Consider the following 27,499-nt stretch of genomic DNA (forward strand, 5'->3'; position numbering starts at 1 on the left):
TATTCCTGACTCCTCCTTCCTCTGTTGCTCCAGGCGAATAGAGATGAATTGTTATACACTGGATGGCCACTTGGGAGCTTTTAAGATCCCAGGCACCAAACTAGGAGGTAGAACAGAAACACTAAAAATGATGAGACCAATTAACTGGGGTGTCCCATGAAACCATGACCCGAAACCTACAAACCAAGAATCTAGATCCCATGAGGTGTCTGCTTGTACATTAGCAGCCTCGGCAGCTGCTCTTTTTTTTTTTTTTTTAAGTATATATCACACAACATCAGAACATGAATTTTAGAAAGCTGACTGCTGGCTGGGAAGAGGATGGGCAGGCTGGGAGACCTGCAGGGGGCCAGGGTGCTAATCCAGGTATGTGCTTGAACAAGGACAGGGGCAGTGGGCCTGGAGAAGGGGCAAACAGAGCTTAGAGAGTGGACTCAACAGGGCTGTATGATCAGTTACTTGTGAGATTGTTTATTCCCTATCTGGCATTACTAATACCTAATTTTTTATATAAAGCATTTACACCAAATATCAGCGCCACTGAAGGTAGTGAGGCATAAAATAGGAATGTCACCCTGCCCAGCGCAATCACCATTATTGAGGAGTGGCAGTGCATCACTACAGAGGAGCCGTAACTCAGGAGGGCCGCATGGGCGACTCACACCCCTGTCCCCGCCAAGAGGAGCTGTGCAGCTGTAGTTCTATCAGCGGCCCAGCCTTACGATCCCATCTATCCCAGCTGACAGGTCCCACTTCTGCTTGAGCCACTGTTGAAGAATTGTACTATAATGTAGAGTGATTCTAAAGTCAGGGGGTAGAGGAAAAATTCATTAAAACACGATCTTGGGCCCTGGCTGCCTCAAGCAAATGTCCCTTGTCAGATGGGATGAACACAGAGGATGAAATCTTACATCCTATTGTCAAGGCTCCAGTGTCGCTAGTAATCCCAGCTACAGGGCTGGCTTTTGTTCTACGAGGAATGTGGACTCTGAAGGTGGGCTTGGATGAAAAGAGAAGTAGCATGCACCCAGGCAGCCCATAAGGTACAGAGAGGAACTGCTCAATGCCACAAGTCCTGTGCTTGACACTGAAGACATGGCTCTGGGCCAGACAGCCCCTGCCCTCAAAAGGGCCCCATGCGTGACTCACCCCCCACTCTGCCCCCGGCCAAGAGGGGCTCTGGCTCCAGCTCCCATCAGCAGCCCAGCCTTATGATCCCATCTGTCCCAGCTGGCAGGTCCCACTTCTGCTCCAGCTGCTGTTAAAGAATTGTACTATAATGTAGAGTGATTCTAATGTTAGGGACTAGAGAAAAAATTCATTAAAACACAATCTTTTTTGGTGTTTAATGTTATCTTGGAGGGAGGAGGGCCAAGGGGAAGATTGACAATAAAGATAATGCAGTGATAAGTGCTATGAAGGGTTAGAAAATGGCAGCAGGGGATGGATTGGTTGGGACATGATTTTTTGAAAGTTGAGATTTGAACAGAAGCCTGAATGAGCAGGAGTCCAGCACTGGCCGTGAGATTTGAGGAACAAGCTCCCAACAGTAGGTACAGAGGCCCTCAGATAGGGAAGTGTTGGGAGAACAAGGCAGCAGCCAGTGGGGCTGGAGCAGAGGGAGTCAGAGGGGAGTGGGGATAGAGAGAGCAGGGTGGGGAGGTGGAGGCATCAGATCGCGTGGGCCTTAGCAGCCGTGGAAGGGAATCTGGATCATACAAGCAGTGGGAAGGTGCCACAGTGTTGGGGAGAGGAATGGCATGATCTGATTATGCCGTTGTCATGTTCATACATTTCAAATGCAGCTGGTGACCAGCAGGCCTCTGAGTACTTAGCCTCTGGGGACACTGTTGTGTGTCCACCTGTGACCAGTCTCCCCTGCCCCAGTTCCTTCACATAGATTCCAACACAAACTTCCTAAAATATGCATCTTATCTCCTCACTCCTGGGCACTCCCCAAATAAAACTCATACATAAAATTCTAAACTCCTCAGTCTGGCATTCAAGGCCTTTGTGGCCTGGCCCCTGCCTGTCTAGATAGCCTTATCTTCCACTGCTCTGCTCTCCTGTTAACACCCCTGGCTCTGTCAGTTCAAGAATTACTGACCAGACCAGTGCAACTCACTGCCAGGCTCTTCTCCACACAGACAGAAATATGGGTGCTTGGTGACATCAGGAGCTAGATCAAGGCTCTCCTGAAGCCAGCCCCACCTCTAGCCAAGTCCTTCCTTGTTCAAGCCAGTTTGAGCTGGGTTTTCTGTCACTTAACAATTGAAGAGCCCTAACTGTATCGGGATAGAGGAGAGGAAGGGAGACAGAATTACAATAGGGTGGCAAGTGTGATGATGGAGAAAGTGTAGGGAGATGGGGAACAGGAAGATGGAGGTGGCAGCAATCTACTAGTCAGGCAAAGGAAGAGGCAGAAACCAAGAGAGGGGAGTATCTAGACAGAATAACACGTGTAAAGGCTCAGAGGTGAGAAACAGGATGTCTTATTTACAAGCTGAAAGAAATGCTGTACCAATGAAAAGCCGAGATGGGAGAAGTAGCGAGATGAGCAGGGGCTCACCATCTGAGTCATGTGAGTCCTGTTAGCATTTAGACCCAACCCCTTGGCCAATGGGAAGCCAAAGGGTCTTCAGCAGGGGAATGACAGGTTCAGATGTGCATTGCGGAAAGATCACTCCAGGGAAGCCGACTGGTGGAGCCAGGACCAGTGCAGAGCTGTTGCAGAGATGTAGGTGGGAGAGCAGGACCTGGCCTAGGGCAGGAGTTGTGGGCTGGAGGGCCACTTGGCAGGTGGACTGGACAGGATTTGGTGCCTGAATTGATGCAGGAGGGCCAGAAGAAGGCATCTAGGCCGGCTCTCCAGCTTTTGGCAGGAGCAGTTGGATGGGCAGGGCTGCCACTCATGAGAGGAAGCAAAAGGGACCCAGGGAAGAAGAGCACAAGTGGAGTCAAGCCTGCCAGGCTCAGGCCCATTCAGGCCAGCTGCGCCTTGGGCAAGAGGAGGGTCCAGATTCTAGGGAGGCCAAGGCCAGGGCTCACAAGTCCAGGCTTAGGGCCAGCCAGGTCTCGATGGAATGACTGACCAAAGCCGGGGACTGAGGCAAAGTCGCCCTGGCCAAGGACCGTGAGCTGCCCTGAGCAGTGATGGCTCGGGTACTGTCATGCAGGGGGTGCTTCACTAACGTCACTGGCTCAGAACCAAAACCAAAGATTCTGAGTTCTCATCTGAACTCCAGAAAAAACAAGGGCCATGTCATGGATTAAATTGTGTCCCCTAAAAATGTGTGTCAACTTGGCTAGGCCATGATTCCCAGCATTGTGATTGTCCACCATTTTGTCATCTGATGTGATTTTCCTCTTTGTTGTAAATCCTACCTCTGTGATGTTAATGAGGCAGGATTAGAGGCAGTTATGTTAATCTACAAGATTAGGCTGTGTCTTAAAGACAATCTCTTTCAAGATACAAGAGAAGCAAGCGGAGAGAGAGTGGGACCTCATACCACGAAGAAAGCAACGCCGGGAGCAGAGCACGTCCTTTGTACCCGGGGTTCCTGCGCTGAGAAGCTCCTAGACCAGGGGAAGATTGATGGCAAGGACCTTCCTCCAGAGCTGACAGAGAGAGAAAGCCTTCCCCTGGAGCAGGCACCCAGAATTTGGACTTCAGCCTACCAGACTGTGAGAGAATAAAAGCCATCCACTTGTGGTATTCCTGTTATAGCAGCACTAGATAACTAAGACAGGCCACAACACAAAATCTCACACAGAGAGAGGCTCAGACCACAGACAGAGGTTGCAGCAACTGCTTCATATAGTTTTATTCCAAACTTGCTAATAAGTGAACATAAAGAATAAGAGGTAACTTGTATGAAACGTGAAGCCCCGACTGCCTCTCTTCCAAGCAGGGCTGTGTTGCTCATTCTTCCTGGAGGCAGGGAGCCCCTCGGCCCTGTGCACTGCTAATGCTGCCTGGAACGCAAGGACTTTTTGTTCGATGTGGAGATACCAGCCTCCCTCTCCTTCTCAGGGTTGAAGATTTCTATATACAGAAAAGCACAGGAAGATGCTGTGAATGGTAGGGCCGGCTGCACAACAGCTCGTGACCGCAGCTACATTCCTTGAGCCCCAGGACTCTGCACCATGTCTGTGGCATTTGTCACTGCTAATCCTCCTACACACCCTGTGAGGAAGGCAGAATCAGCCCTAATCTACACATCAACAAACTGAAGGAGCTGTGAACACTGCTTTCACTTCCCCTCCTGAGATGGCTGCCAGAGAGAGCCTTCTCTAGATTAGATCCTCACACGCCTTGGAATTTCTACTGGGTTCTAGACAGCCCTTTGGAAATGTGCAAGCAAGTTGGCGTAGGGGCTCCTTCAACTTAGGGTATTTGAGTCCTGCTACTGTGGAAATGCACAGGTTGTGGGACCCTTCTAAGGGCTGCCTGTCTCCAGTGCCTTCTCAGTGCCAGGGACCAGATACCAGAGGCTAGCCCGGGAGCTCTTCAGGACTACGAACCTGGTATCTCGTGGGGCCAGTAGTCGTTACAGTGGGGGCAGCGTGGCTCAGAATTGGACTGGAAATACTTGGCCACACAAGGTAAGTGCATCCTGATCCCGCAGGTTTCGCAGCTCTGACCCTGCAACAAGAAAGGCTGGCGGTGAGTCCCTGCACACACCTCTGTGTTTCACAGACCTTTAGGGAAGCTGCTAGGAAAACTTCCAGCAGGTTACATATTTTTATCTTCCAGACCCCAAATTAATAATAACAATACCAAGAGTCCTTAGTGTTTAAGCAAAGAATTCTGATCAAGTTAATGCTGGCAGCCCTCACAGAAAAAGCCAAAGACTCAAGGCCAGAGCACGTAGCGTCAGCAGGTGGGCCCAGCAGAGCAGCACGGCCGCCCAGACGCTCTCAAGCTGTGCACGTGTGGGCCCTGCACGCACAGATCCTGAAGATGGGCAAACAGCGACAGGTCTTCGGAAGGGCAACTAGCAATGTGGATCAAAGGCTTTAGAAGAGCACGTGCGCTCATTGCCCCAGAAACTCCACTTCTAGGAGGTCAACTCAAGGAAATAATCAACAGGTGCCCAAGGATCAATGAGCAGACAGGCTCATCACAGTGTCATTTACAACTGCAAAAAAGCAAAAATTAAAAAGGAGACACCAACGTCCAGCACTAGTCCAGTGGTGGTAAAGCCTCACAGAGGGATAGCATGCACTCTAAAACCCATGGCCTAGAGGAACACTGACCGACAGAGAACAGCGTTCATCATGCAGTTGCTTACGAAAAGATTCACGAGAGCTATTCTGATGAAAAATAAAACAACAAAGAACCCTTGGACTAGAATAAGAGGAAGCAGGGAGGAGAGAAGGTGCGCTGGCATGGGCAGCAGCAAGGCACGGCACCCTCGCATACCTCTAAGGAGATTCCCTCCATCTGCTTACTCAGAGGATGTGTAGGCAGCGCCCGAGGTCTGAGCAGGGAGAACTCTGGACAGTAACAGTGCCAAGCCCCGCCCACCTGCGCGCGGTACCTGGATGAGGAGGCTGTGGCAGATGTTGCACATCTTCACGGAGTCAGGGTACGTCTCCCGAATGTACTGCTCCATCTCTAGGATGGCCCGGCTGTGCAGGGTGAACTCCCCTTCTTTCTGCAGGGACAGCGATGGGGGGCACCATCTCAGGCCACTGGCACAGCAGGCCCATTCCTGCTGAGGGCTCTGTTCAGGCTGTTCCCTGTGTGGTCCCCGAGCCCAAGGCTCAAGACACCATTGCCAGGTCTGGACATCCCTCGCCTCTGCAGCCCTCCCCAGTGCCAAGAGATCGTGCCAACAATCTCCCCTTGGTGGCGCCTCAGCCAGGCAGACTTAGGCAAAGGCCTAAAGGAAAATGGAGATGATGGCCTCCGCGCCCCCCCACACCTCCCTGTGTCCTCAGAGACCGCAACCACTCAACCTGCACAGCAGCCCACGAGCAAGGCAACACTGTCACCGCCTTCCACAGAGGCCCGGAGAGGACAGGCAGTCTCCCCAAGGCTCAAACCCAAGACACCCCTCCCAGAGTGCCTGCTCCTCCCATCCTTCCCCCAGCACACCCCTTCCCCACTCCCCAAAAGCAGCACATCAGACACCTCTGCAGCAGCACTGAACCCGCCCACCTCACTTTACAGGGGACGCTGGCAACTGAGTCCAGAGAGAGCAGGAGCGGCCCCAAATCACAGTGGGCACAGAGCCTTCAACGGAAGCCAGGCCTCCTGGTTCCCATGTCAGGGCCCAGTCCATGTACCCTGCGGCCTGCAAACCCGGGGAAAACCCAGAAGCATGTAAACAATGTGGCTGCCGTGGCCAACTCCATCACCAAGTTATAGGAAAGAGGCAGGACTGAGGGAGAACCCAGTACAGAGAGCAAAGCCTCAAATGCAGCAGGAGCCCATATAAGTTCATTTTATGTTTCATCGAAGTCAACTAATGACCTCACACCCCATACAAAAACAAATTCAAAATGGATTAAGGACCTAAATGTGAAAACTAGAACCATAAAATTCTTAGAAGAAAATGCAGGGGCAACGCTGTCAGGCCTACCTTTTAACAATGGATTATATAATATAAAAACAAAAGTACAAACAGCAAAAGACAAAATAAATAAATGGGACCTCATACAAATTAAAAACTTTTGTTCATCAAAAGACTTTATAACAAAACTGAAAAGACAAGCTACAGATTGGGAGAATATCCGATAAGAATCTAATAACCAAAATATATACGAAACTTCAGCAACTTAACAAAAAGACAAATAACCCAATCATAAAATGGGCAAAGGAATTGAATAGACATTTCACCAAAGAAGACATTCAAGTGGCCACCAAACACATGAAAAGATGCTCAACATCATTAGCCATCAGAGAGGCAAATCAAAACCGTAATTGGATACTGTTTCACTCCCACTAGGATGACTAAAAAAAAAAATCCAGAATATAACAAATGTCAGTGAGGATGCGGAGAAACTAGAACCCTTATCCATTGCTGACGGGAATGCAAAATAGTACAGCCGTTATAGAAACTAGTGTGATGGCTCCTCAAAAAACTAAAAATGGAACTACCATATGACCCAGCAATTCCACTCCTAGGTATAGACCCAAAAGACTTGAAATCAGAGACTCAAACAGACTGGTACACCAATGTTCATTGCAGCACTATTCACAACAGCCAAAAAGTAGAAACAACTTAAATGCCCATCAACAGATGGATGGACAAACAAAATACGGTACGTACACACAATGAACTACTACTCAGCCAGTAAAAGAAATGAAGTCTTGATACATGCTACAGTATGGATGGAGCTGGAAGACATTATGCTGAGGGAAATAAGTCAATCATAAAAGGACAAATATTGTATGGCCACACATAAAAAGACAAGAAAAGGCAAATGTATAGACACCAGAGTTTAACAGTGGCTACCTTGTGTGGGAGAGAGGGGGAAAAGAGGGGAGTTAACGATTAGGAAATATCACATTGATTTAAGGGTCAGGATGCACAGCCAATTATCGTAATTCCTGCCAATAAGCTGTATACCTGTAAAAAGTTGAATTGGCAAACATTGATAGATATACTTACAATAAAGACAAAAAAAAAAATAGCTGCTGAGGCTGCTTATGTACAACCACACACCTCGTGGGACTTGGTTCCTTGGTTTGGAGGTCTAGGGTCATGGTTTCATGGGACATCCCAGTTATTTGGCCTAGTAACATTGTTAGTGCTTCTGTTCTACCTCCTACTTCGCTGAGTAGCGCCTGGGGTCCTAAAAGCTTGCAAGCAGCCATCCAAGGTACAACAATTGGTCTCTATTTGCCAGGAGCAACAGAGGAAGAAGGAGAGTCAGGACCAGGAGGAGGATGTGGAATGTGTGGCTCACTGCCTCCACGAACAACTGCCTCCTTTGCCATGAGACCAGAAATGGATGGTACCCAACTACCATTACCGAACATTTTGATCAAAGATTCTACAGAAGAATTCTGATCGAAGAAGAGAGAACAGAATTGCAAATTCTCATGAAATCCAGACTTTCTGGAGCCACGGAGATGGGATGAACGAACCCCTGAAACTACTGTCCTGAGATATTCTTTAAACCTTAAACCATAAATAACCCCTGAAGTCTTTTTAAAACCAAATAACCAGTCTAGCTTAATTAGGAAAGAATGTCTGCCTTAAGCATTATACTCTTCTAAGAACCATCTATATGGGATCAAAATGACAACAGCAACTCACAAGATTAGACAGGAACCTTAGGGAGCAGTGAGTTTACGTTAATGGGGCAGGAACAACTCAGAAAAGGAGGGTGAGAATGGTTGCACAACTTGAAAAATGTAATCAATGTCACTGAGCTGTACACGTAGAAATGGTTGAATTGGTGTATGTTTTGCTGTGTATACTCTCAACAACAAGAGAAAAAGAGGACACCACCAAGGGCGCCACGGCTGAGGGAGGCCAGCAGGTTGGGTTTTGCAGCACCCACTCACTCAGCAGCACACAGAACCTCCTGATCCACCATCTCACCAGAGCTCAGAGCCGTACTACCATCTCCATTTTACTGATGAAGAAGCAGGAGCCTGGATTCCCAACTCAAGTCCAACAGTCTCCAGAGACATGGTCTTCCCACCCTGTCACCCAGCCTCCCTGAGCACAAAGAGCTGGGGCAAAGGGAAAGTCTAACACTAAAGTCGGGGCACATCCCTGCAGGGCACAAAGCATGAACTAGAATGTTACACTGTTAGCGCCAGGAGGTGAGACAACAGGTAACTTCGTGTGTTTCTTTTTGCATATTGATATTTTCTAATCTTTCTATAATGAGCAAATATTTCTTAAACCCCAAAGAAGAAAAATTGTGACAAAGCAATCAATGGGAAGCTGCAGTCACCCAAACTGGGGTCTGAACTCAGGCTCTACCACCAGTGAGCCTCATTTTGTTCAACTAAAACTCAGAGAGCGCTCCACTGTCGTCAGCAGGCAGCTGGGAGGACTGAAGGGCATGATGTATGTGCATGTGCCAGCAGATCCTGGCACGAGCTAGGAGCTCAGTGAACGTGGGTCCCTCCCCATCCCCACCTTGCCCTCCCTACTGTGACCTCTCCTGCCTTTCTCCTCCTATCAGGCACCTCAGGAACTAAGAATTTCAGGTCAGATCCCCAGGGATGGGCCCACCCCGTTTAGAAATCGGTAACTCAGACCACTGTAACTATGACAACCCAGAAGCAAGCCCTCCCTGAAAAGGAAGTGAAGAATCGCATCAGCCACAAGCAGCAGCCTCTAGCCACAGGTCTGACCACCAAGTGAGAAAGTTCCGGGCCGACAGAGAATACATCCTGCATGGTCACAGAAACTCATGGGGGCACAGTGTGGTAAAACGGGCAGAAGCTGAGCATGTCTGGCTCTTGGCTTTCTGGGAAACAGTGGTTCCTTTTTGGAAAAGGAGCTGAAACATTTGTTCTGCTCCAGTCCCTAGGACTAGATGTGGAAAGGAGTCTAGCAACTTCAGCCTGCAGTCTGGTCCTTTCACAGATCTCCACAGTTCTCTCTCAAAAAGCTCTTCTACAGTTTCTCTTTGCTCCTGAAGGGTCAGTGTCTAAGTGAAAGAATCCATGAGGACTGGTCCTGAATAATGTTGATAATAACAATAATGATGACAGCAGTGAAGTCTGCAAGCTTACTACATGTGTCAGGTGCCCAGCAACCAGCACTTTACATCCACTGTCTCACTTCCTAGATCCCTGGGGGGTGCAAGCAGTTTGCACTCGACTACTAGCCTAAAGATTGGCAGTTCGAACCCACCCAGCAATGCCACAGAATAAAGGCCTGGTGGTCTTCTTCCATAAAGATTATAGCCAAGAAAGCCCTATAGAGCAGTTCTACTCTATAACACATTGACAGAATTGACTCAATGGCAACAGGTTTGGTTTGGTTTTTGGTGTCACTTCTGCTGTTACAAGCCAAAAAGTAGCGCTATCATTCTCCTCTTATAGATGAGAAGCATGAGGTTATGTGGTCCAGGGGTTCAGACTTGATGCTTGGGCTGTGCTCTTATCCACTGTACTATACTGCCACATGGTCTGTGAACCAAGGGGTCGAATCCTGGAGCCTGGAAACCTGGGTGTGAGTCTTGGCAATGCCACCCTGGCTGTGGGGCCCTGAACAGATCATGTGAGTAAACCAGTAGGGGGTGGGGTGAATCCAAATTCTCCTCAAGGGGTTGCTGCGGGCACAGAACAGGTAACAGACCTGAAAGGGCCTGGCTTAACAGACGTCAGTTGGACATGAATGTGGTTTTGGAGGAAAAAATCATTATTCAGTCTAGAAAGCGAGCCAAGCTAGGGAAACCAGACTAAGTACCTCAATCAGCCATTTGTTTTGTACAAACTTCTGTAGCACTTGCTCGGCTTCCTTCTTTCTCATCTTCTTGCCTTTAAGTTGATCAACCAGGTTCAAAATGTTTGTGGAAGATGCAAAGCCAGATTCTGAATCAATAATCAGTTCCAACTGGAAAAAAAGAGCAGAAACTATGTTCATCTATCAAAACGACTTTGAAGCGATACTACACTTGCTAGCAGGGGTGCAGTAAAGCTAGAACACTCGTCTCACAGGCAGACGTGGACACTGGTACCACCCTTCAGGAAAACAATTTCATCAATGCATCCGAAGGCCTAAGTGTGTCCGGTCCTTTTGACTCAATGGTCACTCTTGTAACTCCATCTAAAATAATACTAAATGTCCAAAAATCAAGAAGGGTCACCTCACTTCTCTTGCTTCCAACCTCACCTCCCTGAAAGTAGGCGAGCTGGAGAATAAATGATGAAATAAAGGAGGCAGCACCTGTCCTTACTCCTCAGGCGACATCAAGGCTGGCATGACTGGCAGGCTGTAGCCAGGATAGGAGAGAGAGCAGAGTCAGAGAGAGCATAGCTCAGGCATCATATTCTCGAGCTCAGTGACATGTGAGCAAGGAAGAGAGACAGCTCGGGAGCCAGTGAAGCAATGTGAACTCAGCACCAGGAGGGGCTGGCAGGCAAGCTCCCGAAAGCTTCTGCCCAGAGCAGGGCAGGAACACACGGGAAGACAGGCTGCCTGCACACACACAGATGTTCATCCCTCAATTTTCAGTCTTGGTTCTCAGCCTTGACTGCTAAAAGCCTCCAGGGAGACTGAAGAAGTGCTGACTCTAGGGCCTCACCCTTAGAGATTCTGATCTGACAGATCTGGAGTGGGGCTGGAATGTCTGAATTATTTTTAACTCCCCAGGTGCCCAGCCAGGTATCGGACAAGAGAGACAGAGGGAAGAGTTCAGAAGTGTGATAGATCAGTGTGTCTCAAATGTGAACATGCAAATAATTCGGGGGGAGGGGGAAGCTTGTTAAAATGCAGATTTGGATTCATTATCTGGGGAGGAGACTGGGATTCTGCATTTCTAACAAGGAAGCTCCCAGGTGATGTTGATGCCACTGGTCCAGGGCACACTCTGAGTCACCAGGCAGTACCGCCTGGTCCACTGCATCACATACCATGAGGCCCTGCGGTTACTCACCCAGCCAGGGGTGAAACCTGAAATAGCCCTTCTTTCTCAGGCGGCCCGTTGGTGGCCTCCCCAGAAATCACCTGGCAGCAGAGGCCATGAATTCTGGGAAGAAAGGGCTTTTGACCTTCTAAGACTATGGTTTCTGTTTCTAATGAAGCCCATAAGAAGCCAAGCTGAGGGCAAGGGGAGTTACTGTACTTACAGCCTTTCTAAACAGGTCCAGTTCATTCTCTGCAAAATCCGATGCCATTTTGGAAATTGAAGTGGTTGCAAGATTCACCTAAAAGAACAAATCAGCATGAAGGTCACTGTTCGTTAATTCATTTGTCGGCCCTCCCTCCCTCCCTCAACAGGCACTATGCACCTGTGTCCAGGCACTGAGGGGCATTTGGAACCAGGTTAATATCACAGAGTTTACTCTTTAGTTCAGTCAGCATGCCCGACTCGCAGAGATTTCAAGGCTCCAAAGGTTGTGCAGTATTTTCCAAACTCAGATAAATTTGGGAACTTGTCTATATGCCACTGGAGTTCCAAATACAAAAGGCACTAAGAAACAGGGTAGCAAAGAAATCTGCTTTACTTTCTTTAATCCAGCATTTCCACAGGTGTTTGACTTGCATAGCCCTTCCTTCCACGGAACAGAGTTTGGGAACTCTGGGCTAGTGGGCTCCTTTCTGAGTGTGGGCCTGGTTGGTAGGAGCCTATGAGTGGGTGGGCAACAACTTCACAGAAATCTGCCCAGTCTCCTATGACAAGCCTAAGGGTGGTTCCCTAGCCAAGGATGCCCAAAATGGGTCTCAATCCCTAGTGCTTCCACACGTTTTTCTTCTCCCATCTTCTATGTACTGGTCCAAATGAAAACTCATTTTCTCCCTTTAATCCTAATATCCCACACATTAGGGGTGACTTCTTGCAGAGAACTGTCAAAAAACAAAGTCAGTCACATACTGCCGTGTCTCGGGTTGGCGAGGCTGCCATGTGGTGGGGCTACCAAGCACTGAGGTCAAGAGACCTGAGCTCTAGTTCTGGTTGGGCCCAGCCTTGACAACTAGGTGACCCTGAACACGTCATTCCCCTCTCAGAGTCTTGATTTCTTCATGTGTTTAAGGAAACAAAAAACAGAATAATATAGACCTCAGGGCTCGTTGTGAGGACAGGAAGGTGGTCTGGGTCAGAGAGGTGGGGGCGGTTTCAGTTTCTTTCCCCTTCACTTCAGGCCCTCCTATAAGGCCAGGTACACTTTCACTCTTTACAAACGAGGGTGCTCATTCCAAGGCACACTCAGTTGTGTTTCCTTACAAATTCCACAAGAGGGCTCCCTGTCTTGCACTTAAACAAAACAAAAATAACCAAACTCGTTGCCCTCAAGTTGATTTCACTCATAGTGACCCTACAGGACAGAGTAGAACTGCCCCATAGGGTTTCCAAGGCTGTAATCTTTACGGACGCAGACTGCCACATCTTTCTCCCGCGAAGCTGCTGGTGGGTTCCAACCACCAACCTTTCGGTTAGCAGCCAAGCTCTTACCCACTGCACCACCAGGGCTCCTTGTCTTGCACTTACCAGAGCATAAACGGGTCTCCCATCATCTTCTGTGACTCCTTTCTTTACCTCAATATACAAGGATTCCAAGACACTGTTTATGTTGTTGATGAAGTCCTCCAACTTCTCTACAGCAGCGTTGCCTGTAAATAAATAAGCAAAAAAGGGTGGGGCGGGGGCTTCATCAAAAATATGTAGCTTCTTTCAATCATTCCATCACACCTGAACACATACGACAGCAAGGCCAGAAATGGGTGAAGGCCCTGGCCCTCTTGGGAGAGTATCAATACTGCATAGCTTCTTGCTTCCTGGGGCATTCAAAGTCAAGCAGAGGACAGACGAGGGCCTTGTGAGATAAAAAGGCCCCGGGAAATGGTATCTGAGACTGCTGCAATTTGTCTTCTGCTCGTAGCCCCCAGACTGCTTCCCCGCCCCCCGCCCGAGTTCCCTGCCACCTGATTACTCTTCCCCAGCCAGCACCTTCACGCACTGCTCAGTGTGCTCAAACCCTGCAACAAGCCCCCATTGCCCTCAACATCACATCCCAACTCCTCCACCTTGTCCCTAGCTCCTTGACACAAAGTCTCTGTCCCCTACGCATCCTCACACGCACACTGTACCTCTCTATTCCTTTCAACATACATACATTTATTGAACACTGACATGCCAGGCCCTGTGCTGGGCCCTGGTGAAGCAACAGTGAAGAAGAGCGCCTCATGGTGAGCTCTCACCACGGAAGAGACCGTGGCCTGACTGCTTTTCACACAGGAATGAACTAAGCCTCCTCTCAACCATCCAAGGCAGGCACTGACCTCCTCCTCCTCCTTCAGGCAAAGAGGCTGAGGCACAGAGAGCGTTGCACTACTAGGCACTGGCAGTGCCAGCGCCTGGACTCAGACAGCAGGGCTAATGCACCTGGCCTCTTGGCCTGAGCACCAGCCTGCCCCCAACACTACCCCACCAGCGGGAAGCTCACAGCCCAGGAGTGGACGAGGAAGCCAGCTACCACTGACCAGGGTCACCAGTCTGAGGAAGGGCTGCCCAACCCAGTACTGCAGGGCCTCAGGTGAATGGACATGGGCGTGGGGGCCATCAGGAATGGCAGGAACTGGCCAAGGGAAGGACCACAGATGAGGCTGGAGAGGAGAGCAGAAGCCAGATCACCCAGAGCCCTAGAGGCCAAGGAGGGTGTGACCTTTCTCCTAGGGGCAACAGGGAGCCTTTTCAGAGCTGGAAGCAGAGGAGAGGCATGGCCAGTGTTGTGTCTTGGAATTACCCTTTTGAATTGTGATATTTTTTCAACCAAAAGTATGTATTACTGTTGTCATTGTTTTAATTTATGAAAATAATTGATTTTAAAAGAACTGTACCTTAGAAAAATCACTCTAGAAAAGAAATGGCAGAAAAATACAGACAAACGGCATCATTTATGTTAAAAACAATAATAAACCCAAGAAGACAATGCTGTAGCTTTCCTATAGTGTCACGGATTGAACTGTGTCCCCACAAAGTATCTGTCAGCTTGGCTGGGTCATGATTCCCAGTACTGTATGATTATGCAGTCTGATGTAATTTCCTTATGTGATGTAAACTCTATCACTATGATGTCAGAAAATGGATTAGTGGCAGTTATACTGATGAGGTATACAAGACTGGATAGTGTCTTAAGCCAATCTCTTTTAAGATATAAAAGAGAAAAGTGAGCAGAGACACATGGGAACCTCACACCACCAAGAAAGCAGTACTGGGAGCAGAGCGCATCCTTTGTCTCTGAAGTTCCTGTGCTGAGATGCTCCCAGACCAAGGGAAGACTGGATGCATCATACGGACCTTCCTTCAGAGCCAAAAGAGACAGAAAGCCTTCTCCTGGAGCTGATGCCCTGAATTTGGACTTGTAGCTTAATCGACTGTGAGAGAATAAATTTCTCTTTGTTAAAGCCATCCACTTGTGATATTTCTGTTATAGTAGCACTAGATGACTAAGACTTATAGGTACATATATATATGCATGAAAAGAAAAAGATCTGGAAGATGGTCCACTAAGCAGATGATCCAGGTTGTTGCTAGGAAGCGGCTAAGGTAGTGAGAGGACCATGGCAGAGCACTTGAGCTTTACCTCTATCACCTGACTTCTTACAGAGAGAATGTATTTCTAAGCTACCTGTATAAATAAAGTTTAAAAAAAATCAGATCACATTGGTGGCAGCAGAGGACACGGTCACAACATAGGTTCATAAACTCTATCAAAGGGGCATGCCATGAGAGCCCAGAGACACTGATGACAAAGAACACAACAGTAATACTAACATGCAATTTACAGAAGGAATCTGAATCTTTGTAAGTAAAACTGTTTCAGTGAAATCAAATAATTTAAATAAAAAATATCAGTAATAATAAACAGGTGATATATGGACATAGCAAAAATCGTGACGTGGTATGACAATGAAAATGTGGCCACGATCAAGGGAAAACTGTGATCAGGAAGTGAGCGGCGATCATATGCTCTGCCTCCATGCCTTTGCTCACGTGTCCTTTCTGTCTGAAATGCCCTCCCTTCCTTCTCACTCCTATTTCTGCCTACGAATCACTAGCACCAACTCAAATGGCACTTTTTCTATGAAACCTCTGCCGCTGCCTATATGAAGTGCTTGAGTGCTTTCTCCCGCTTCCACAGCACACAAAGCTCTTCAGAGGCGTGTGAATGTTGTATCTTGGCTGTCCTGTACAAGCTCTTGCCCTCAACCTTGAGGGAAACCCTTTCTACCCCCAAAGCACCCAACTCAGGGAAACTTAGGCACGTGGTAATCAGGCACTCAAGAACCACCTCTCACTGACTGAGTGACAGGATTCTTCGCAGGCAGGAGCCACCCCTGTCCACCCAGTATGACACAATGGCAAGTCCCACCTCCCTTCTGAAAGTGACAATTCACATTTTCCCCTGAAAAGGCCCCTCCTGGGAACCATTGAGAAAAATGTATTCTGTGGGCAGATCAAAAGCTTTCTAATATACTGGACTTTCCAAACACCTTGTGCGCGGGGAGATGAGCCAACAGCCCCCTTTCCTCTCTCCCACCACCTCTCGTTTGGTGTCCAGCCTCGTTTTTTCAGAAACATGTTTTCACTGTATTTTCATTTAAAAAAAAACAAAACACACTTCCTTCTGCTGTACTTTCTTACTGCAGAAACCGATCATCTGCTCTGCTGTTCACATTCTCTCGATTCTTACACCAGATATCCTATGTGGGGGGCACCCCCGTGTTCTTCTCAACTTGTTGACACTCTAAATGTTTCTCACAGATGTGCCCGTGCCGTATTATCTTTCTTAACCATTACCTTAGAATAAACTTCTCTTATGTTCAGCAACCGCCTACCCTCTCCAACACCCTGAAAAACATGGCCAGTTTTCGGCAGCAACAGAAACAGCATGGTGCCACGGGACCAGCCTGAGGCATAGGCTCTAGCCAGTCCTACCCTCGCCTCTCTGTGGGACCCTGGGCAAGTCTCTCCCTGTTTCTCGAATCTCTGAAGGCCACGAACCCTCTTACCTCCAACTTCACTCGTGCCTAGAACACTCTTCCCTCCAGCCCTCTCTCTACTACCACCCCTTGCTCCAACCACCTGGCTCACTTATCCTCTGGCGTCCTGCACATGTCTCCCTTGTGTACAGGCCCTCCCTGACCATGGACTAGGTGAGTTCCCTTGCTCTGTCCTCCCCCATTCTCATGTACATCCCTCCTCATCACACTCCACTCCAGGCACTGGGTGGTCTGGCTGCCCCACTGTAGGAGTTGTCTGGTAATGTTTGCCTGCCCAGCATCTATTTCCCTCCCTAACAAGACCTTACTTTTTTTTTTTTTTTTTTAATTGCCTCTCTCCATTATGTATGGCTTTGGTGGGAGAATAATTCCAGGTACCCATATCCAGAGAACCAGAAAGCAGGAAGTTAAGGGAGCCAAATCCTAAGTCAGCCAAGTGTGGGCAAAGAACCCATGCTCAGCCAATCAGACACTCTCTCAATATAACCAAGGGACAGAGGAGGCTGCAGAGGGGAAGGTGTTCTGGCCATGAGCGGTTGCTATGCTTCCCGCATCCTGATGCCCCTTGGTTCCTGCCCACTCCCCAGCCTGACCCCAAGCCTTCCATCAGTCCTGTGTGTCCTTTTCCCAACAGCCTCCCAACACATTCCTTTTTAAGTTGGCCAGAGAACCCTAATATGCCCATTAAAGTCTCAAGGTTGCACCAGATTGGTGTTTCCCAACCTCAAGTCTTCAAATCGGCTCATTTGCACTGTTCTGCCCCTACTCCCTCCCTTCTCCCATGGTAAAGAAGCTACAGTTTGCACATCTGGAGGGACACACTGGGCTAGAGACCAGAATCTGAGGATCCTTTTGGCCCCAATATTCCATGAGTCTATGGTCATAATAAAGTGCATGAGATAAAGACCACATCACAAGATTCTAAGGCAGCTATTTCTAGTCTTGGTTCTACCAGTCTGAGAGATTTAAGAGAGCTAATTAATAACACCACTCCTCTCTTCAGAGTTCCAAACCTACTGAGAAGAAAAGAGACATGACTAAGTATCAAATATCAGATTTTCGGCAGGTAGAGCTGGATTAGAGGTCAGTTCCCGCAACACCACTGATCTACAGTCAGCAATGTGGAAGAACCAACTATAGGCAGTGAGGAACAAGGCCCTGGTCCTGCCCAAGCTGCCTCACTGAAGGAGGAAAAAGACATCCTAACCAGGACATTCAGTGCCATGTTTGAGCCAAGCAAGGTCTATAGTGATCTCAGGTGCCACCTGTTTCCTCTACTTGTAAACGGATGTACTGTAAATTTCATAAGGCCTGTGGTAAAGTTGTTATTGTTGGGCTGAAAACAATGGGCCTCAAATGTGTGACTGTAACACACCTTACTATAGGTCGGGCACGATTCATTTCCTCGGTTCATTTAATCATTACAGTACCAATAACCTCATAAGGTAGGTACTGTTTTATACACACACATACACACACACACACAAGAGGCTTGAAGAGGTTAAAATAATTTCCACAGGGTTCCCATAACTTGGAAATGGAGCCCAGGCTTGTTTGACTCCAGGACCCCAGCTCCTGGGCACCAAACCACATGGCCTTTGTAGAGTAAAGCAAAGGTTCTCAAAGCAAACCTGGGAGTAGTTCCTATACCAGACCCCACAAGGTCACATCCACATCCCTCCTGCGTCTGGCACTGCTGCTTCAGAGTCACAGAGGGGCTCAGCCAATAAAGATAGAAAGTATCCAGGCAGTGCCTGCTAAAGACACCAGAGATTATGCAGGAGAAGGAAGGCTGTGCTCACAGAGGAGACACAGTGGGAGCTGGGACCAGCCAATATTCATCTTTCCCTCAGCAAAGCAAGGAGATCCAGGGAGGCGGGGCCAAGATGGTGGAGTAGTCAGACGCTTCCGGTGGACCCTCTTACAACAAAGACCCGAAAAAACAAATGAATCGATCATATATGGCAATCTGGGGGCCCTGAACATCAAAGGCAGAGCTGAGGAACCGGACTGAATGGCAGAGGCAGGGAGAGATGGTTCGGAAGCAGCGAGGAGTTACCAGACCTGACCCGGCAAGAGCCTGAGCCCTTCAGGCCTCAGCAGCTCATGGGTGAGCAGTGAGGCAGGCAAGCAGTGGTGCTCGGGAGGCATGTTTTCCACACTGGGAGAGAACCAGTGCCACAGAGTCTACACGGCCACCCAGAACCAGTGAGAAGCAGCCTTTGATTGGCGAAAGACAAGTACTTGTGCACGGCACCGCACAGATCAAAAACACCCCCCTTAGGGAAAAACCTCTCTCCCATTTACCTCCCTGCTCCCTGCTCTGCACTGGGTCCCGGACCAGCTTCAGCAATTGCCGAGTCCCCCAGGCCAGAAGTAGGATCCGTCACACAACTGGAGCCATTCTCCCTGCCTTGGAGAGTGAACAAATTAACAAACGGGGGAGAAAATAAACTGCTGGCTCGTCTAAGCCAGGAACCCAGGGTAGGCACAGCTCCTTTGCCTGGGCACAGGCATAAGGGATCCGTGGACTCTGAGCGCCTTTCCCCCTGCAGAACTTGTGTGGGCCCATTTCAACAGCGTAGGCCCTCATTACCACAGTACAACAGGGTATATACCAGAACCCTCACTTCAACTGTTTCAGCTGTGAAGTAGTAGGTTCTTGACATTTGACACTGCTCTGCCCACTAAGCAAGGTCTTCCCCTACTGACATCAGGGGCCTGAGGACTGGTGGCTCCACCCATGCCACCTAGCCACCTGTGATAGCGGCCCATGAATAGGAGGTGCCCCCCAGTCCTTACAGCCAACAGCATAGGGTGCTTACAGTCCGGCTGCAAAACCCACCCACCTACGTGCTCTAGGAAATAGGGACACGCCTTCCTCCTGGACACTCGGGGGCGGCCGTCAGCCCCCTGCCTTGCTCAGAGTGTATCCCCCTGCGGCAACCAGAAGCCTATGCCTACACCAATCACCCATGCATGTAAGTGAGAGCCTATACCACACACTTGGTGGCTATCTACCTGGGCACCTGAGCTGAATCCATACAGGAGGAGTGGGCAGACTCCTGAGCTCACATACAGAGTAACAGATCTAATCACCTAGTAACAGGACATTAGAGCTTCAAAGGTGCCAATAATCAAACTAGCTCATACAAGCAGAACATCAAAACAAAACAAGAAGCTTGGACACAGTAAGCAAACATAAAATAAATAAACATAATAACTTATTGATGGCTCAGAGACAACAGTCAATATCAAATCACATAAAGCCATCCATGATGGCTTCAGCAAGCTCCCAAAATAAAGAATCCAGAAATTTTCCAGAGGAGGAAAATTTCTTGGAATTACCAGAGGCAGAATATAAAAGATTAATATACAGAACCCTTCAAGAAGTTAGGAAGGAAATTCAGCAAAACACAGAACACACACTAGAGGAAATTAAAAGATTAGAGAAGAGCATAATGACAAATTTAACAGGCTGAAGGAATCCAGAGACAAACAGCAATCAGAAATCCAGAAGATTAGCCAATAAAATTTCAGAATTAGACAACTCAATAGAAAGTCACAGGAGGAGAACTGAGGCAATGGAAGTCAGAATTAGTGAGACTGAAGATAAAGCACTTGACACCAACTTATATGAGGACAAATCAGATAAAAGGATTTAAAAAAATGAAGAAACCCTAAGAATTATGTTGGACTCTTATCAAGAGGAATATCCTACGAGTGACTGGAATACCAGAACGGGGTGGATAACAGAAAATAGGGAGAGAATTGTTGAAGATTCATTGGCAAAAAACTTCCCTGATATTGTGAAAGATGACAAGATATCTATCCAAGATGCTCATCGAAACTCACATAAGGCAGATCCCAAAAAAAAGTCACCAAGACATATTATAATCAAACTTGCCAAAACCGAAGATAAAGAGAGAATTTTAAGAGCGGTTAGGGATAAACGAAAAGTCATCTACAAAGGAGAGTCAATAAGAATAAGCTCGGACTACCCAGCAGAAACCATGCAGGCAAGAAGAAAATCAGATGACATATATAAAGCCTTGAAGGAAAAAAACCGCCAGCCAAGAATTATATATCCAGCAAAAATGTCTCTCAAATATGATGGCAAAATTAGGGCATTTCCAGATAAACAGAAGCTTAGGGAATTTGCAAAACCCCAACCAAAACTACAAGAAATACCAAAGGGAGTCCTCCGGTTAGAAAATCAGTAACATCAGATAACAACCAAAGACTAGAACACAGGACAGAAAACTAGATATCAACCCAGACAGAGAAGTCACAAATAAATCAAAGCTAAAACACTGAAAATAGGGAAACAGAGACATTAATATGTAAAAGATGACAACATTAAAACAAAAAAGAGGGACTAAATAATGTAGTCATAGATCTTTCATATGGAGAGGAAGTCAAGGTGATATAAAGAAATAAAAGACTACTTTAAACTTAGAAAAACAGAGGTAAATATTAAGGTAACCACAAAGGAAACTAACAATCCTACACATCAAAATAAAAAACAAGAAAAACATAAAGACTCAGCAAATACAAAATCAACAACAATGAAAAGGATAAAAAGAAAATACACAAAGGAAAACAACTCAGCACAGAAAATTAAGTGGAACAAAGAAACTGTCAACCACACAAAAAAAACCACATCAAAATGACAGCACTAAACTCATACCTATCAGTAATTATGCTGAATGTAAATGAACTAAATGCACCAATAAAGAGACAGAGAGTGGCAAAATGGATAAAAAAAACATGATCCATCTATATGCTGCCTACAAGAGACACATCTTAGACTTAAAGACACAAACTAAAACTCAAAGGATGGAAAAAAATATATCACACAAACAACAATCAAAGAGCAGGAGTGGCAATATTAATCTCTGACAAAACAGATTTTAAAGCAAAATCCACCACAAAGGATAAGGAAGGACACTATATAATGATTAAAGGGTCAATACATCAGGAGGACATAACTATAATAAATATTTACGCACCCAACGACAGTGCTCCAAAATATAGACATGAAGGGATACAAGGATGTCTAAGATTTGCTTCAAAATAATGTGGGGGCTATGTGGTAGGCGTACAGATAACAGAAGACTGGCCATGAGTTGGTCGTCATTTTGGCTGGGTTATGGGTACACACCTATATACTATTTTGTCTACTTTTCCATAATAAAAAGTTTTATGTGTAGATACAAATACACACACACACATATATGTATGTATATATAACTTCTCAGGGTATATGAAGAAGAATGCAACATCACTATTGGAAGAAGACTCATTAACGACACCTGAGACATGCAGATGACACAATCTTGCTTGCTGAAAGTGAAGAGGACTTGAAGCACTTACTGATGAAGATCAAAGACTACAGCCTTCAGTATGGATTACACCTCAACACAAAGAAAACAAAAATCCTCACAGTTGGACCAGTAAGCAAAATCATGATAAACAGAGAAAAGATTGAAGTTGTCAAGGATTTCATTTTACTTGGATCCACAATCTGCACCGATGGCAGCAGCAGTTAAGAAATCAAACAACACACTGCATTGGGAAAATCTGCTGCAAAAGACCTCTTTAAAGTGTTAAAAAGCAAAGATGTCACCTTGAGGACTATGGTGTGCCCAACCCAAGCCGTCCATCGTATTTTCAGTTGCGTCATATGCACGTGAAAGCTGGACAATGAATAAGGAAGACTGAAGAAGAATTGGTACATCTGAATTATGGTGTTGGCAAAGAATACTGAATGTGCCATGAATAGCCAGAAGAACCAACAAATCTGTCTTTGAAGAAGTATAGCCAGCGTGCTCCTTAGAAGCAAGGATGGTGAAACTTCATCTCACATACTTCCAACATGTTATCAGCAGGGACCAGTCCCTGGAGAAGAACATCATGCCTAGTAAAGTAGAGGGTCAGTGAAAAAGAGGGAGACCCTCAACGAGATGGACTGACACAGTGGCTGTAACAACGGGCTCAAACATAGCAACAACTATGAGGATGGCTCAGGCCCAGGCAGTTTTCATTCTGTTGTGCATAGGGTCACTACGAGTTAGAATCGACTTGACGGCATCTAACAACAACGTATATATTTCAATGTTCAACAACCATATAACTTGACCCTTAACACTCAGGAGCCAGAATCAAAAAAAAAAGACAGTGTCCCGTAACAAGGTGGATTAGCTCAGGGTCTCTGACAGTATAGGGGGAATTTACTAGTTGCCGTCAAGTCGATCCAACTCATGGCAACTCCACGTGTGCCAGAGTAAAACTGTGATCCACAGAGTTTTCAATGTCTGATTTTTCAGAAGTAGAGGCACCTCTGGGTGGACTCAAACCTCCAACCTTTCTGTTCGCAGCTGAGTGCATTAACTGCTTGCACCACCCACGGACTCTACATACGGGGAACAGGCTCTTAATAACAGACTGCTTGTTCAAAGATCTATTTCAGAGCATACAGAGGTGTTTTTTTTCTGTTTTTTGGTTTTTTAAATTAAGAGATTATTTCAGTTAGAAAGCTTACTCTGGTCTTATTTCAAATGACGGTATATAAAACTTTAATTTTCAGTACTTGGCACATTTCCCACATCTTGGCAGCATACATTAAGTGCCTTAAAACTGCTGCATAATAATAACACTGCTGCAGTGGTGACAGGGACACACTTGCTGTCCCTATATCTACAGTAAACCCACCTACTGAGCAGCCTCTTTGCCCTAGGTCTATTGACCAATATCAACTTGTTCCCAGCAATGATACTGAGGCAGATAAAGTCCTGAATTACAATATGAATCATCACAGAAAAGATAAACCACTTTCTGCAGAATTTCACTGTTGATACTATTAATATACATTTCATTTTAATGTCACCCTTTGAAAACAGATGGTCAGTTATCATGGGGATGAGTGAATTTCACAGTGTGTCTGTGGAGCACTGTCCCCCAGATCCTGGCACCCCTGTCTAGAAGCCGCCAATGACTTCCCACCACCCTCACTGACATGCCTGCCTGATCTGACCCTGCCACCGCCCAGTCCCCATTTCCTGTGCTTCCCCCTTCACAATGCACTCCAATCACGTGGCCGTCCTTCTATCACACACACATGCAACGCTCCTCCCCGTCTCAGGGCCTTCCAACACTGTTCCTTTGACTGGTAAAGCTTCTCTCCCAGGTCTTTGCATGGCTGCCTCTTCCTTACTCAGGCATCAACCAAAACGTCACCACTGCAGAAAGGCCTCACCTGAGACCTTGGCCAAAACATCCCCAGGCATGCTCGAGCACTTAGCACCTAAAACGACATTTATTTGCCTACCAGTCATTGTCTTCTGCCCTTCTCTATTCTGGCTAGAATGTAAGCTCCCTGAGGGCTGGGACTCTGCTTGTCTTATTCACCATTATATCATTATATCACCAAGAACAGTGCTGGACATACAGCAGACCAAAGACATGTTCACTGACTGACCAAGAGAGATGTGCTCTACCAATGCTGACCACACCTTCTGGATTTTCTGGGAAAATCCCAACCTCAGGAATACAACCCTACATAATGATTCCCGGCACACTATTATACCCATATTATGGATTTTCTGATAGTCACTACCACCATCTACACCCCCACTCCCCAGCCCTGCCTGGGATCAGATGACACGGAGAGGAATGCAGAAGTAAGGGGCAGCAACTGGCATGTATGGAACGGGTACCGAGAAGTACTCTATGCAGGCATTTAACATGAATTCCTTCATTTAATCCTCACAACTCTTCTGCGAGGTAGATATGATTTCCTTTATAAACAGAAAGCTGAGACTCAGAAAAGTAAAAGAACTTTCCCAAGTCCCCGGTTGAAACAGGATTTGGACCCGTGTCTTTGAAGAGCAGCTTCGTTGTCTCCTGCCAGGGACAATTCTGGTGGAGGTGTTTGTGGTACTCCTACTGAAAGATTCATTCCCAATCCTTCCACCCACCCATACACAACCTCCCCTGTGTCTGGGAACTAGTGCACGATGCATTCCAGAACAAATGATGTCTACACTTGGAAAAGTGAGGCACACAGAAGTCCCAGCTCAGCAATCTGTGCTGGCCTGAATGGACTGCTGGGGATCAGTCCCACCCTGGCTCCTGCACTGCACGAAGTCAAGAGCGAGCTGTGATTTGGACACACCTAGTCCATCAAGAGCCAGATAAGCGAAAGCAACAATAGCATTAATTTTCTCAAGGGTAAAGGGATTCCTGAATCCAAAGAGTCCTGTCTAACCATGTAACAATTGCCTGTTGTGAAATTCTGCATGTTGAAAAAATTATCAAGTCACATTTTTGAAGTCACTTTTCAAGCTCATTTTTTGCTACTTTTAGGTTATGACCACAGACCTAACCCCCCTTGATAAACTGGAAAGGCAAGCGGACTCTGCCAATTAAGCTTATTAACTGTTCATCATAGCCGCAGGAGAGATGTACAAAGAAATGATTAAAAGTAGAAGGAAAATTTAATTGGAGCTAGCTTCTAATTATCACAAAGCTCTCCTTAGAAAGAGAGGTGCTTACAAATATGACTGTGATACGAGATGGTATACCAGACAAAAATGTCAAGAATATCACTGATAACTCACTATAAATGCATGCTGCCTAACGATGGTCACGAGTCCTCAAATATGCACAAAGACACCAGAGCAAATAAACCAAAACCAAACCCAGTGCCGTCGAGTCGATTCCGACTCACAGCTACCCTACAGGACAGACTAGAACTGCCCCACAGGGTTTCCAAGGAGCTGCTGGTGGATTCGAACTGCTGACCTTTTAATTAGCAGCCGAGCTCTTAACCACTGCGCCATCAGGGCTCCAACCAGAGCAAACAGAGGTATGTAAATCAGCATGAGGAAAACAAATATGGGATGAAGGCAAATAAAAGGTTTGACAAAAACTGAAAATATTTATCAAACCTCTGCTATCAAGTTTACTAGTCTAGTTTTGACACATGCACTTTAGCCAACTGATTTTTTTTGCCTGAACATCACATTAGTTACTCTGCTCACTGAAAGAATACAAATCTTAATTTTTTAATCTGAAGTTTTAGATACTTTACCTAATCTAATTTGTTCTTAGAACAAAAGATAATTGAAATACCTAAAAAAAAATAAATAAATAAATAAAAAAACATGACATGACCATACAGCATAATTTACTGCAAAATGTTGGTGCTGGAGAGTATAGATCAGTACCTCGCCGTAATTTGGCAACCACTGGAGTAAGAATGAATTTAGGGAAGAAACATTAATGGATGCTAAAACTAGTGGATAAAAGTGGGCTGAGGAGTGGGATATTTATCTTGTCTTATAGTACCTTCCCAAAAAATGCTTAATCACATCGGAAATAGAGTAACTTGACAGTGGAGAAACCCGGTAGACACTATCTTCATCAACTGTTAGGATGCAAAGAGGAGCACACAGTATCACTTCTATATTATTTCTGGGGGAAAAAAAAACCTCACCTGATGGGATACATTTGCCTAAGTCCATAGGACTGTAAAACACAAAGAGTCAACCCTAATGTAAACTACGGACCTTAGTTAGCAAGACTGTATCAACAGTGGTTCATCAACTGTAACAAATGTACCACATGAATGCAAGGTGTTAATAATAGGAGAAACAGTGTGCGGAGGGATGATGGGCATATAGGTACTCTTTCTGCACAATTTTTCTGTGAACCCAAAACTGCTTTAAAAAATAAAGTCAACTAAAAATTAAAAAAAATAAAAAAAAGCATGACCTGAACCTAACCAGGAGGAAACATCAGACAAACTTAAACAGAGGTACATTCGAAACTGAACTGTCCAATACAGTAGCCACTATACATGTGGCTAATGAGCACTTGAAATATGGCTAGTCTGAATTAAGATATGCTATTAAGTGTAAAATACACACTAGATTTCAAAGATGTAATATAAACAATGTAAAATATCTCATTAGTACCTTTTTATATTGATTATCGTTGTTGTTAGGTGCCATCGAGTCTGCTCCAACTTATGGTGACCTTATTATGTATAACAGAATGAATCGCTGCCCAGTCCTGTGACATCTTCATGATCATTAGTATATTTGAGTCCATTGTTGTGACTATTTTATGCTGATTACATACTGAAATGATAATATTTTAGACATACTGTATTATACTATTAAAATTAATTTCACCTGCTACTCTTTACTGTTTTGAACATGGCTACCAGAAAATTTTAAATGACACATGTGGCTTGTATTATATGCCTATCAGACAGTACTATTCTACAAAATAATTAGCCTATACTCTTTAAAAATGTCAAGGTCATAAAAATCAAGGAATGATTGAAGAATTACTCCAGACTTAAAGAGCATAAAAAGACATAACAACGAAATGCAACACGTGACTCTAGGGTGGATCCTTTGCTAAAAAATCAGTATTGGGACAATTACCAGAAAAAAAAACAAACAAACCCATTGCCATCGAGATGATTCCGACTCATAAGGACCCTACAGGGCAGAGTAGAACTGCCCCTTAGGGTTTCCAAGGAGTGGCTGGTGGATTTGAACTGCCGAACTTTTGGTTAGCAGCTGAGCTCTTAAGCACTGTGCCACCAGGGACTCGGTTAGAATAGAGGAACTTAAACGGAGTCTGTGGACTAGACAGCAGCGATGGATCTATGTTAATTTCCTGAGGTTAGTGGTTACACTGTGGCTATTTAGGGGTAGTCCTTGCTAGAAGGAAATACACCCTAAAGAATTCAGGAGTAAAGAGACTTCAAGTTCATAACCTACTCACAAATGATTCAGGCAAAAAAAAAGTTCTTTGTACTATTCTTGCAACTT

At 46.1% G+C, this 27,499-nt stretch overlaps 1 protein-coding gene across 2 annotated transcripts in view; it reads right to left on the reverse strand.

Annotated features, from left to right (window-relative positions):
• Positions 1-3,708: 3,708 nt before the first annotated feature.
• NSMCE1 (NSE1 homolog, SMC5-SMC6 complex component) overlaps positions 3,709-27,499 on the reverse strand; it is a 38,937-nt gene continuing 15,146 nt past the window's right edge. The window contains exons 3-8 of one of the 2 annotated variants that reach the window (XM_023741001.1): positions 13,135-13,256; positions 11,774-11,851; positions 10,392-10,538; positions 5,544-5,660; positions 4,525-4,645; positions 3,709-4,045 (exon numbers count right to left, since the gene is read on the reverse strand). In XM_023741001.1, the coding sequence (XP_023596769.1) occupies positions 3,966-4,045; positions 4,525-4,645; positions 5,544-5,660; positions 10,392-10,538; positions 11,774-11,851; positions 13,135-13,256 (665 nt within the window). In that variant the 3' untranslated portion in view covers positions 3,709-3,965. The remainder of the gene's footprint in view (positions 4,046-4,524; positions 4,646-5,543; positions 5,661-10,391; positions 10,539-11,773; positions 11,852-13,134; positions 13,257-27,499) is intronic. The other variant, XM_004386593.3, reaches the window with a different exon arrangement.

This window comes from Trichechus manatus, unplaced genomic scaffold (genome assembly GCF_000243295.1).
Source record: "Trichechus manatus latirostris isolate Lorelei unplaced genomic scaffold, TriManLat1.0 scaffold00170, whole genome shotgun sequence".
In the NCBI taxonomy this organism is placed as follows: domain Eukaryota; kingdom Metazoa; phylum Chordata; class Mammalia; order Sirenia; family Trichechidae; genus Trichechus; species Trichechus manatus.